The sequence below is a fragment of the Linepithema humile genome, chromosome 8, assembly GCF_040581485.1.
Source record: "Linepithema humile isolate Giens D197 chromosome 8, Lhum_UNIL_v1.0, whole genome shotgun sequence".
NCBI lineage: Eukaryota > Metazoa > Arthropoda > Insecta > Hymenoptera > Formicidae > Linepithema > Linepithema humile.
The window spans coordinates 4,727,815-4,742,116 of record NC_090135.1 but is presented as its reverse complement, the minus strand read 5'-3'; the positions used below and the strand labels follow the sequence as shown (position 1 = coordinate 4,742,116).

The following is a 14,302-nucleotide window of genomic DNA, read 5'->3' as shown; positions in this document are numbered from 1 at the left end:
TGACCTTGAAGTCAATTTTCAAGGTTGTTTGAGGCTCATAACGCATTTTTTGATTAGTAAACCCTATTTTTGACCGCTGAACCTGTTTCTTGACAATGAGCTCTTAAACAATGGCACTTTTTACATGAGCATAGGGATTTTTTAGTTTTTCGACCTGACCTTTTGAAGGTCATATCAAGGTCAAAAGCACTTTCATCTTACTTTTAGCGTTACCCGGAAACAACGACGTGGACATAGTAAGTTCTGTTTCCTTTAGGGTGCTTGATTATTGTGAGTCCCCTTGCCTCTCACTGACACTGTAATTTAAACGAATTACCCACGGAGTAATTGTTCAAAATTACCTCCGTTGGCTTCGAGGCATAACTGCAATCTGTTTTGAAAACTATCCACAGTTCTAAACAGGGTAGCTCTAGGAATGGCTGCACAAGCTCTACGAATGCGGTCCATAAAATCATCTCTTGTGGTTGGTCGTTCAGCAAAAACAACATTTTTCAAGTATCCCCATAAAAAGAAATCAGGCGACGTCAGATCTGGTGAGCAAGGAGGCCATTCAACTGGACCCCTTCGTCCAATCCATCTGTCATTGTAACTGGCATTTAAAAAGGCACGTACAATGAGTGCATAATGCGGTGCAGCACCATCTTGTTGAAGCCACATTCTTGCTCTTGTTGCTAAGTCAACATCTTCTAATAAGCCTGGTAAGTGATCTCTTAGCAACGATAAGTAACTATGTCTATCAACGTTTTCTTCAAAAAAATAAGGTCCAATCAAATAACCATTTACAATGCCGCACCACACCATAATACTCCATCGATTTTGATGATCTATTGGCCTATACCAGTGGGGATTAACATCTGACCAATAATGGCAGTTGTGTCTATTAAGTTGTCCGTCACTATAAAATTTAGCCTCATCTGAGAAAACCACATACCTAAAAAAATTAGGATTATCGTGTAACATTTGTAAAGTCCACTGGCAAAAAGCAATACGCATCAGCAATACGTATATGACAGGTTTTTTTGAAAGGTTTAATATATACGACAATTTTTTTGAAAAGTAAAACAATACTGTTTTGTTTTAGTTGTGACATTATAAATTTACGTTGTTACGCCTCTCGATGGTAGCGGTTAGCGCACAAAATAGGATTTAGGATTCGCCGCGCTAGTCAAAGAGTCGACTAGGAGATATAAATTGTAGAGAGTAGATGCACAATAAAGACACTTTTATTTCGGAATCTTCGCGTTGTATACTTTTATTTAGCGATTTCCACGCGGAACCCGACGTGTCGTGCACACTACACGACTTTCAAGTAATTGACGCGGCGCCTTGTTTGCCACGTTTATTTACGCCGATCGGCATTTTAGTACAGTAGGACAGTTTTAGCAACAGGTCCACTTGTTTTCCCAAACGTGTTACATAATCTATTTTAGGCGCAAGTAATATTCGGTCTTCTAAGAACGAGTGCTCGCGTCAGCGTCCTAATAACAAATTACCTTGGAGGCCTCGATTCCTTTTGGTAATCATTTAGCAACATAATTTGGCAATCATAAACTTATTAATCTTATGATTTAAGAGGATGCTGGAGTGGAAGCCGAACTCCGACGCGAAAGCGCCATCATTTCGATGGTACTAAAAATGAAATGACATTATCGGCGTAGCCTACGAACCTATGCCACGTAGGTCCGTGTGTACGCATTTGTTTGTAGTGGTAACTCACTACACTAACGTGTGGTCTGTGTACGTGTGATCGGATAGTTTGTAAACAAACGATGCTTGCGCTTGTTTCCTCAACTGAAATTTCGTCGCAAGGCTGCAATATAATGTCCGAGAAGACATAGGCGTATACAAGGTGTCAAATAAATATGAATTAAATATGACAAAATAATAAATTAAAAATATAATACTATATATATCACTGAAGATAAATGTCATATATTTTTCTTATTTTTATCTTTATGTAGTAAATACAAAATAGCTAATTAATCAATTAATTAATATATACATATACACATATATTGAATAAATAGTTATCTCTATTTTGTATTTTATATGATAATGACTGAAATAATGAGAGTATATATCATTTCGGTCATTATATAAAATATAAAATAAAGATAACTATATTCAATATGTATATGTATGTATTAAATAATTAATTAACTTATTTATTTATTTTGTATTAATTACATAAGAATAAAAATAGAGAAAGCATATAATATTTTTTTCCAATTAGATATATAGTATTATATATACATTTTTCAAATAAAATATTTTATCATATCTAATTTATATCTATTAGACACCTTGTATAAGTCTATTTCGTCTCGTATGTACATCATACAGCCATACGATGGAATTTCGATTGCGAGAAAAAAGATGAAATGACTTTATAAATTATCCGATAAAACATTAAAAGACCACACTTGTAGTAAATGACAAACTTAGAAATACGTATTTCTTAAAATCTGCAAGCTCATGATAGATCGCCTCTGACAATATTTCTTACAATTTGCCAGCTCAAGAATAAATCGTCTTTGGCTCTCTTTTTTCTAAACTGTCAGTTGACGTTAGATCGTCTCTGATTGTATTTATTAAAAATTGTCAGCTCATGATAGGCCGCCACTGACTTTTCTAATTCTACATCGCCAGCACACGTTAGATCGCCTCTGGTTTTTCTATTTCTACATCGCCAGCACACGTTAGATCGCCTCTGGCTTGTCTTATTCTTTATTGTAAGATACTTTTATTACGTCATGTGTTTTATGTATATACATATATATATAAGTATACAGGGTGATTCAAAATAACCTGATGTCCTTGCAATGCCATATTCTTGAGCGAATTCTGAGACGATTTTTCCTTTTACAAAATTTTGTCTGAAGCTTAGTTTTCGAGTTATAATTGAAAATAATTTGCTACTTACGAGTCCGATACAACGGACAGGCAGGGATGGGCAATGCGTCATGAGACGACAGTAAACACTTGACAGTCTCATTATACGTTGTGCGTTCCTGCCTGCCCGTTGTACCAAACTCGTAAGTTGCTACCTATTTTCGATTATAACTCAAAAACTAAGCTTCGGACAAAATTTTGTAAAAGGAAAAATCGTCTCAGAATTCGCTCAAGAATATGGCATTGCAAGGACATCAGGTTATTTTGAATCACCCTGTATATTATGTATATTGTGCTCCATATTATTTATATTTATATCAAAATATCTATGTAAAAAATTAACACCATTTTGTATACTGTTTTTATAAAAAACGTATATAATATATGCCATATTTTTTATTTCTAAAGCATGGAATATAATGATATTTTTAATTTCTTGTGTCTATCATTTGTAAAAAAATCTTGATAAAAGAAACAACATTAATTTTGCGATTTGCAATAATCTGTTTCAGTATATGCTTTTTTTAAATAATACTTAAAATTAGCCTTATTTTATGTGCTTACCCATACAGCACAGAACATTGCAATTACATTGCAGCAATGTTACAATCTTGCGAGTTGCAATGTAATATTGTTGAGATATTATTGCAACCTGTAATTGTAATATTTCATGACAATGTGACAGCAACATTCCAATAACATTGCAATAGCAATATTCGGTAATCGCTAGTTCGTTCGTTTACCGCTATGCGACGCGCGTTGCAAAATCTATCTCGTATTTAAGTTTTAGTCATGATGATTATATGAAACTTGCAAAGAGTGGCTAGTAAGATTAAAGACATAGTAATTATTTTTATCAGTTTAATTTTTCTGATACGACCTCAACACAGGGAATTCAGATATTAAACTGATTGTTCAAAAATCGGACAGATAAATATCCGAATAAATAAAAATATATGCAACATTATTCTAAGATTGCAATAACAATGCATTATTGCAAATTCATTACATTGCAATATTACTGTAATATTTCGTTACAATCTTCCTAAAAGCGGACATTTTAACGTTGCTGCAATTCCACAGCAATGATGCAACAACATTTTGCAGTGAATTTGCAATATTGCAACATTGCGATGAAAGATTGATGCAATGTGTATGCAATCTTTGAGTGCTGTATGGGTAACTTGGTATTTAAAATACATATCAAAATTGAAAATGTATTTTTATTACAGTAGAAAAAAAACATTGTCTTATAACAGAAATGGCAAAATATAATATTGCCTAAAGTACAGTCCAATAAAAACTGTTAAAATTGAATATTATACAGGGTGTTTTATAATGTCCGTGCCAACGCTCGTGTACGGATAGAGTGCGGTAAACTGAATAGAAAAGTCCTTTACCGTTTTGCAATTTTCGCAATAGTAATTGAAATATTAATTAAAAAGGATTGACGAATAATCGCGCGTTGATCGCGGCTAGATCGTAGGCTGTACGCTCTAGGCGTGACAGCAATGAGAATCGCATGGCAACGAAAAATAACAACGCATATCACTCCTGCTCTCGCTACGTGTTATTTTTCGTTGCCATGCGATTCTCGTTGCTGTCACGCCTAGAGCGTACAGCCTACGATCTAGCAGCGATCAACGCGCGATTATTCATCAATCCCTTTTAATTAATATCTCAATTACTATTGCGAAAATTGCAAAACGGTAAAGGACTTTTCTATTCAGTTTACCGCACTCTATTCGCACACGAGCGTTGGCACGGACATTATGAAACACCCTGTATATAATAACATATATAATAACATATTTTTTTTCTACTGTAATAGAAATAAATTTTATATTTTGATGTGTATTTTAGATACCAAAGTAAACGCATAAAATAAGGCTAATTGTAAATATTTAAAAGAAATATATATTGAAACAGATTATTACAAATCACAAAATTAATGTTGTCCCTTTTATCAAGATTTTTTTACAAATAATACATACAAAATACTAAAAATACCTTTATATTTCATGTTTTATAAATAAGTTATATGACATATGTCATACATCATATAACTTATTTATACATAATATAAGTTATAAGACGTATTCATTTATTATAAAAATATATACAATATACAAAATGATATTAACTTTTTACATAGATATTTTGATGTAAATATACATATATGGAGCACATAATATACATAATATATACACATGAAGCACATGAATTAAAGTATTTTACAGAAATTAGAATATAAGTGTATGTAATTAAATAATGGAAATATTGCAAAAATGTTGCAAAATTAATATATAATACATACACTTCTTTTATCCTTTGAAGTGCCTTCAACCTATCTTCAGTCAGGTTTCATAGCACATAATACACACACATAACTACACACGCACACTAACCTAAAAAATTCTGATGTATATGACAGATAGCACTGAGAACTATATAGCGCCTCTCTGATATTATCCGGGAACTAATTTATTGCTGTTTTTTCATCTGTATACAGATATTAGACGCACACGTATGTAAAAATAGTCGGACAAGAATATTTTTTACATTAGACTTTTCAGCCCAATTTTAATGGTTCCATAACATTCTATTCTGCAGTCCGCAATTTGGGCTGCTCTTATTCAGCGTCTTATTATATTATTATTATATCGTAACGGGGAGGCGTTCCTCTTTCGAAGTGCCGCCCGCGGCACCCAGACATTGTCCATTGTGCCTCCCCTCATAAACTTACTCATGAGAGACCTGTTTTTCTCCAAAAGAGAATCAGATCCCTCACTGACAGCTCCCTGATCTGCTCAGGCCCAAGTAGTGCTGAGCCCAGCATCCTGTGTCTCAACCCTGCATGTGCAGGACAGTCGCTGAGTACGTGAAGGCTTGTTTCCTCGTTGTCTCCACATGCCCTGCACCTGGATGTATCGCTACGCCCAAGCTTGTACATGTGGTAGATTAAAGTGCCATGACCCGTCAGTATGTGTACCGCTGTCCTGGCATCTCTCCTACTCAAAGCCCTTATGCTCCAAGCCAGTTCCCTATTAGGAGTATCTCCCATCAGAGCTCTAGCCTGTCTGCATTTGGACTCGGATTCCACTCTCCAGTGTCTTAGATGTTCTCTGCAGAGCCATTCTTTGATCCTCCCCTTTCCTAGACAAAAGGGGATTCCCAGAGCCGGCCCCGGTCCTACCATCGTTGTCTCTGAAAATGCTTTTGCCAGCTGGTCCGCACATTCATTACCCTAGATGCCTGAGTGACCAGGCACCCATGTAACGGTGACTTCTCTCTCTCTCGCCAATTCGTTTAGAACGCCTCTGCACTCCTGAACCAATCGCGACGTTATTGTCGGAACCCCCAGCGCCTTGATGGCTGCCTGGCTGTCCGTACAAATTCTGATATGCTCTCCCGCTTCTACCCTACTCTGTACGGTCTGAGCACAGCTTAGGATAGTCACAATCTCCGCTTGGAATACCGTGGCATAACTGTCAAGAGAAATGCTCTCCTTCCATCCCTCTCGACTGTCAAAAAAGCCGGCCCCGGAGCCCGTGTCCGTCTTGGAGCCGTCCGTATACCAGACATCTCCTCCACGCACTCAAGCCCCTAAGTTTTCACCTTCCTTTTCCCACTCCTCCGGCCTCGGTATATGCACTTTGAAGCGCCTATCAGAAGCCCGAATAATAGGTATTCTGTCCTGTCCCATCTCGAATATCGGATCCAGCAGAACGTCTTCCGGCAGCTTCGTATGCTGGGCTCCCTTCTTCCATTTTAGTTCGCATCTTAGACGGTATGTCGCCACTGCTGCCGCAGCCACTACCACCTGATGAAATGGTTCGATGCCGAACATTACGCCCATTGCCGCCATTGGTGTCGTAACCATAGCACCCAGGGCCCCTTTCAAAATCAGAGCCCTGACATGCTCCAGCGCAACTTTAGCTGTTTTCTTTTGCACCCTAGTCCACCATACTACGGCTGCGTATGTGAGTCTGGGGCGAAGTATGGCTGTGTAGATCCAGTGTATCATACTCGGTTTCAAACCCCAAGTCTGGCCAAAGGTCCTTCTGCACATCCAAAAATACTGGCACAAGCTTTTGCACCGGTTACGAAAGTGCTCCTCCCAAAGCAGTTTCCTATCTAGGATAACTCCCAAATATTTCACTGATTCGGTCGGAACTAACTTTACTCCTACAAGAGTGGGTCCCACAATGGTGCCCACCTTGTATTTGCGAGTGAAGACAGTAAGACCGATTTTTAGTGGATTTACCGCCAAACCCGTTCTCTGACACCACTCTTCTACAACTTCCAGTGCCCCCTGCATGAGCTCTAGAAACGTCTCCAGAAAAGGGCCTCGCACAAGTATTGCCACGTCGTCCGCGTAGCCTTGTGCAGTGAAGTCTCTATCGTCCAGTGCCTTTAATAAACCATCTGCTACCAGGCACCATAAAAGTGGGGAAAGTACTCCGCCCTGCGAGCAGCCTCTTCCCACCCACTCACAGACTTTCGCAGTTCCCAGCGAAGTCATCACACGCCTCCCTAGCATGCCCCGGATCTACTCGACGAGTTTCATCGGGGCACCCCTTCTGGCGGCTTCCTCACACACTACCTCGTGCGGTGTGTTGTTAAAGGCGCCCTCTATGTCCAAGAAAGCACCCACTGCGTAGCCCTTCCTTTCCAGCTGCTCCTCAATAAACGCTACCGTCTAATGTAGAGCAGTCTCGATGGAATAGCCCGAACGATACGCGTGCTGATTTTTGTGGAGAGAGTGACTCCACAGAGTTGTCTCCCTCAGATACGCGTCCACCAGCTTTTCCAATGTCTTAAGGAGAAACGATGTTAGGCTAATTGGCCTGAAATCCTTTGCCTTGGTGTAGCTCGTTCTTCTCACTTTCGGGATGAAAACTACCCTGACCAGTTTCCATGCGCTAGGTGTGTAGCTCATTGCGATAGAAGCCCTTAAAGTTTGGGTCAGTGGGCCCACGATCTGTTCCAGTCCCTCTTGTAGAAGCCGGAAAGACACCATCCGGTCCCGCTGACTTGTAGGGCTTAAAGGTGTTAATTGCCCACTTGACCTTCTCGGGCATGACAATCTTGGCCGCTATTCACCAGTCCGCTTGTCGGGTTCTTCTGAGTGAGCCCGGCTCCTTATATGCAAATAGCTCTCCCGGCTCCCTATGGAAGCCCGGAAAGCTCACTTCCAGTAGATGCTCCAGACATCGCTCTCCAGTCACCACCGTCCCATCAGGGAGTGCGATGGCTTCCAGAGTCGCATCCGGGTTCTTAGCGAGGATCCTGCAGATTCTTGCCGTTTCGGGCATTCCCTCTACTTCCTCGCAAAACGTTTTCCAGCTTTCCAGTTTCGCTCTAACCACAGAGTCTCTATATTCTTTCTGTGCCCTCCTAGAGTGCTCTCAGTCGGATTGGCGGCCCGTGTTCCTTGCTCTGTTCCAGGCCCTACGAGCCGCCACTCTGAGACCCTGCAATCCAGGGGTCCACCAGGAAGTTCCTCTACTATTTGTAACCGCCCTTTCGGGGCAGTTACGTTCGTAGCAGTTTACCAGAGACCTCTGCAAGTAGTCCACACAGGTCTCCAGTTCGTCCTCTGTCCCGTGCCTCTTAGGGAAGCCTTTGAGACTGTTGGCCAGGTCTTTCCTATAGGAGTCCTACTTGGTTTTCCTCGGATTCCTGAATTTGACCTCCTTCCCCCTAGCCTTAGCTATCCTGAAGGTGATCTGCCTATGGTCAGAGAGCGAGGGCTCCGTCGAGACCCTCCACTCCACTACCTCCTGTATCAACTGCCTGGAACAGACAGTGATGTCGAGCACTTCTCTTCTCGCTATAGTGTAGAAGGTGGGCTTGTCTCTTGTGTTGAGAATCTCCAGATCCGTAGATGCTAGAAACTCCAACACTTTTCTCCCTCTTTCGTTGGTGTCCGAGCTTCCCCACACGGTGCGATGCGCATTAGCGTCACATCCCATGATCAGTGGAAGCCGTTTCTCCTGGCAGTATTCTGCCAGTTTTATCACCGGTGCAGGCGGCACCGCCTCTCCCTCGTCATGAGAGAAGTAGGCCGAGCAAATAACCATTTTCTTCCTGTCACCGGAGTCATCAGTGAAATTCACTTTTACAGCCGCAACGTCCCTGGAACACAGGTGAGGTATTAGCTGGGCTTCCATACCCTTGACGGCCACGCAGGCCCTGGGCCGATCCACTGATGGGGCCCTAAAGAGCCTACCGCAGGCAGCCAAGCCCCTGATGCAACCCCGGATTAACCAGGGTTCTTGCATCAGTGATATGCATGTTTGCCTCCCAGCTTGTTGCCTGGCCAGAACAGCCGAGGCCCCTTTGCTGTGATGCAGATTAATCTGGGTGAAGGCCACCCCTCTCGATCCCGCCATTTAACTACGAGATCGTTTTAGGAGGCTCCTCCTTATCCCCCCTTACCTCCCCCCCTTGGGCCCCACTTACCCGAAAGGCAACCCTGTCGAGCCCAATTAATGCTTTGAAGTCCAGTGTCTTCAATTTGAGGACACTGGACTCCGGAACACCGTGGACCAGGTTCCCACCCTCCCTGGTGGCCCCTACCCCCTCCGCAAACACTTTCCAGTTCCCGGTGACGAGACCTGGGTTCTGCTTCTCCAGCCGCTTCAGGATCGTGGCCGCGCCCTCGGGAGGTCCCTGGACCCAAACCACCGCCCTGTGCTGCTTTTGAAACGCGTCCATGCCCATCACCTTGAGTCTGGCGCCCTCCCACGGAATGATGCCGCCGATCCGCCCCACGAGCCAACCCAGCGACGCCTCATCCGCGCATCTTACCACCGCCGCACCACTCCTTAGAGAGGTGCCGTGGAATCTGGGCACCGGACCCTCCTGGATCCCGTCGATCTCTTTCGAGACCGCACCTCTCAACAGAGTCAACTGCTCAGCAGTGATCTCTGTCTCGGGGTAGCCCTCCGCCACAATCACCCTCGCCAGAGGGTCAGCAGCGTCCGAGTAGGCATGGTGCTCTTCGTGAGCCCTTTGCCTCTTCAGCGGACGACCGCCCGATGGAGGGGTTTCCTTGGAGTCCCTCCGACGTTTACCATCGGTGTAACCCTTCACCACCTCTGCCGGCGTACAAGGGGGAGCCACGGGAAGAGAGCGAGCCCCTTCCAGAGCCGCTGCTCTCATCCGCTTCGCCCTCCTCCTTTCGGCCCCGCACCGATTCTTCTTCGCTGGAGGTGAAGCCTCCTGCCGCGCAGCCGGGCCGGCCTCACTTCCGGAGTCCTTAAGGGTCCCGTCCGTCACCACCGTTCCAGCTCCTTCCCTCGGAGACCCGTCACGCGAGGCCTCCCAATTTTCCACTTCGTTCTCTATGTTTAATTTTAAGTTTAAATCCATAGTGGTCCCACGAGTAGCTAGGGAACTACACGGTCCGCCCACGCAGAGCCCCGCATGCGTGGGTAAGGCTGGACACTCTGGGGTTTCGCCCGGTTCCCCAGAGGCATCGTTCGCGACACTGCTCCCTCAGTGACATGCAGCCATCGCCACGGTGGCTTACAACTTGGCTTGGGGAGCTGGTCCGCGGCAACGGTCTTCCCTTACCCTCCACAGGGATTTACTTCCGTGGGGCCAGGTTATAACCGCCACTACCCAGCAGCACTGAGTCCCCACAGAGAACTCACACCTACTGGGCGTCCTCCTATCCGCCACCTTGGAGACGCGCCCGGTGGGTAGCTCAACCCACCCGGGTTCAGCGTCTTAAAACTGTTAAACTTTTATAAAAAACGGAAATAGATAGCCCTATACAATATGTTATCCTAAGAGCAGAATAGAAATTAATAAATAGAAACAAATTTTGTTATTAATTCTTTTTTTCTGAATGAAGTCGAGCAGTCCGAATTCCGTCTTTCTGTATACTTAAATCCTGCAAAAGGATTTACAATTCTATGCAACCAATAAAAAGATATTCTTGTTCGAAAAAATATAATGTCCGGCCGGTAACTCCAGCATCCTCTTAATAATTTTGTTGTGGTTTTTCAAAACATAATAATGTAAATTAGCAGCAATAACATGAGTTTTTAAAAATTCTATAATTTATCCAATTTGGATTTATAATTTATTAACAAAATCGCGCTAATAAGTCCCTGAGTGTCAGTGCTGGAAGATCGAGCATCCTGCAACCAATGTAACCAAATTCTGCTCGGTTTTTCGCGCATATGCGACGCGGCGAACGCAGTGAAGTGTTTCAGTCTAGTAAAAAGGTATGCCATATGGTACCCGTTTATTTTAAAAAATTATTATTTTCTGAAAAATCAAAAAAAAAAGTATATTTACATATATTTATATTTACCTGTTCGGATTAATAATTAAATCAGATTTAAACTCACTATATTCTCTACATTCTCTATACACTCACACTCCAATACACTTACTCGCTCACCCGTGCTCATGCTCGAAACCAAACATTCACACATACACACACACATACACACACGTACATTTCACACATCAAAACTCACTCTTCTCAGACACAATAAATTCTTAAACTAGTTACTCAGCGACCATCGCGGTGAACACGTCGTGGTTACAAGCCTTGTAAATAGCGTATAAAACGTTTGCAATATACTTAATGTTAAGACACTATCAACTTCGTGAGTGCAGACTAATCTACCTCTCTTGCATCCAAACATCCTCAATCATCACTAAAGATCTCAATCACAAGAATCTATCACAAAGATATCAAACTCTACAGAAAAAGACTATAACTCCACATTACCTATCTCTATATGTTAGAAATGTAGAAATTATGAAATGTAAAATAATTGTAATATATTTTAAAAAATAAGCTAAGGTATATGATAGATAAACTAAAAAAGAATAGAGGATGTTAAAAGAATAATTTCAACACATTTTTATATAAATAAAAATGAATGTTTTATTTGGCACAAATTGTAAAGAATACCAACATTTGTTGCGAGGATAAGGAAAAGTGCCCAAAACCTTACAAATATTCATAAAACAAAATATATTTTTGACAATTTGCAAACAATTTCTAATAATAAATAAATATGAAAAAATATATTAATGCATTTATAAACATTTATAAACCAAAAATATTACTAATATACATCACTGTATTTTCTGTTCCTGCCATTGTCGCGCCACGCATGCGCGAAAAACCGGGCAGAATCTGGCTACACTGCCTGCAACAGAGCAACATGAGGAGTACGGCCCCCACCATGCGGGCACTATAGCGAGAACCGCACGTCACGCGTTCGTATGCGCACGCATCTGTGTGTGTAGCATACTACACTGGGCAACAAAATTATCACAACAGTAAATTTATATTAAAATTTCGCATAACTTCAAATAATCGTAACTCCGTGAAAAATTGTCGTATTAAAAAAATTTTTTTTATTTTGAAACTTAAAGTCTCTACTTTAAAAAGCATTTGTTAGATTTTGAATTTATTTTTTCCCCCTCCCACTGTTTCTTTAAAAGTAAAGACGTGTTACGTCTCCAAAAAATTGCATAGTTTGACGTACTCCACGGGGTGGAATAAATTTTTTTCGCAAATGCCACTATAACCATCGTAAAATTTGGATTTTTACTTGTAAATAAAAAAAAGATGTTTGTACGATTTTTTTTGCGGAGTTACGGCGTATCAAAGTTACCTATGCATTTTTGTTCAGTTACCGCCAGCATTAGCATCATTCGATTCGCACCACGGGGAAGTTGCTGGTCGGACTTTACGCATCGTGCGCGCGTGTGTGTATGTGTGGTGTGTGTAGAACGCTATGTGGAAGAAATTTTGTGTCTTCACGTAATACCGATACGTCGTCAAGTAGGGCGCAATTTTATTCTTATGCACGACAACGCTCGCCCATACACTGCCAGGATTGCCCTTAAACTTTCTTGAAGAAAACAACATCAAGGTGCTGCCACATCCAGTGAGCCCGGATTTGAATCCCATGGAACATGTATGGGATATGATGGGAAGAAGGCTACGAGATTTGGAGAGACAGCCAATCAATCTTCAGCAACTGGAAGCAGCACTACAGCAGATAAGGCAAGAAATTTTTCAGGCCACAATTAGACCCTGCATTAATATGCGTGAGCGTCTACATGAAATCATCCCGCTACGAGGCGGGAATACGTGGTTTTAAATGCAAACGTACCCACATGTCTCTTGTCCAAAACACACACACACACACACACGCGCGCGCGCGCGATGCACAAAGTCCGACCAGCAACCTCCCCGTGGTGCGCATCGAGTAATGCTAATGCTGGCGGTAACTGAACAAAAATGCATAAATAACTTTGATACGCCATAACTCCGCAAAAAAAATCGTACAAACCTCTTTTTTTTAATTTGCAAGAAAAAGTCTAAATTTTACGATGGTATAGTAACTGTTCGCGATCGATATAAAAATTTTGATCGGAACGGAGAATTGCCGGTTGCGCTCAGAGAGAGCGAAGGGTCAGTTAGGCGGAGAGGAAACGTGCGGAGCGAGTGACGAGAGGTGCGAGAAAGAAAAGGAATGCTGGCTGTCGCGCGAAGCGACGACTGCCTGAGAGAGAAAGAGATACAGAAAGAAGTGAGCGAGAGTTGAGAAAGCGAAGACAGAGTGGAAACGGACAGAGCAAGACGAAAGCGGCGAATGCTTGTAAAGCGTTGATTTCCATGAAATAATGAACTTATTACAACAAAAGTCAAAAAAAGATAACAAAATAAAAAGTTTGCTTGTGGCTAAGCTCGTCCACTAGTTTCACGCGACAAAATTTTAAATCTCGCAATCGAACGTGAGAGACAAGAAAAAATCGATCCAAAGCTCGAGAACTTTGATTTCGTGCGCTCAAAAGAATCGACAGCAAATGCACACGGCGAATTAACGTGTCTTCTCAATCGTACTTCCGAAAATCTTCTGGTTTCGCAAAATTGAAATAGTGAGCGATTGTCCTGCGGATCGGCGTGCGAACGCCTTTTTCACAACGGAGAGAGGGCCGGAAATCTATGATGATTCGTGCAGACCTAAAATTCACGCGCCGGAGAGGGGAATGCTCTCTCCTATAGTTTTAAAATGTTTGGTCTTTTCAACGGCTTTATCATGGCCTTCGCCGTTAGGAAGCAAAATATATACAAGCAATGCTATCGGCCCACTCAAGACTGTTTACAGAGGCACATTTTTCAGCTGCTTTCTCTAAGCCAGCGCTCGGAATTAGTTGCACATTTCGGGCCGATTTCCGAGACAACGCCTCCTGTTCCCCTACTACCGCTCGGCCGCTGGCGGCCGAGCCGCCGATAGCTCTGGCTCAGGAGCGTTTTATATTAGAAATAGACTGGATTGTTTAGGCATCTTTCGGGAAATCGTAACATTTTCTTCACTACATAAATAATGTTTATTTTTATTAATACATAATATATATA

At 42.1% G+C, this 14,302-nt stretch overlaps 2 protein-coding genes across 2 annotated transcripts; both read right to left on the bottom strand.

The window, feature by feature from the left end:
• Window positions 1-214: 214 nt before the first annotated feature.
• LOC137001728 (uncharacterized) lies at window positions 215-1,534 on the bottom strand. The gene is made up of 2 exons (XM_067360843.1): window positions 1,494-1,534; window positions 215-931 (listed from the first exon to the last, which is right to left on the bottom strand). Exons 1-2 carry the CDS (start codon window positions 1,532-1,534, stop codon window positions 313-315), a joined length of 660 nt encoding a protein of 219 aa, XP_067216944.1. The 3' UTR covers window positions 215-312.
• Window positions 1,535-8,555: 7,021 nt separating this feature from the next.
• LOC137001727 (uncharacterized) lies at window positions 8,556-9,290 on the bottom strand. Its single transcript, XM_067360841.1, has one exon. The coding sequence runs from the start codon at window positions 9,288-9,290 to the stop codon at window positions 8,556-8,558; it is 735 nt and encodes a 244-aa protein (XP_067216942.1).
• Window positions 9,291-14,302: the final 5,012 nt, after the last annotated feature.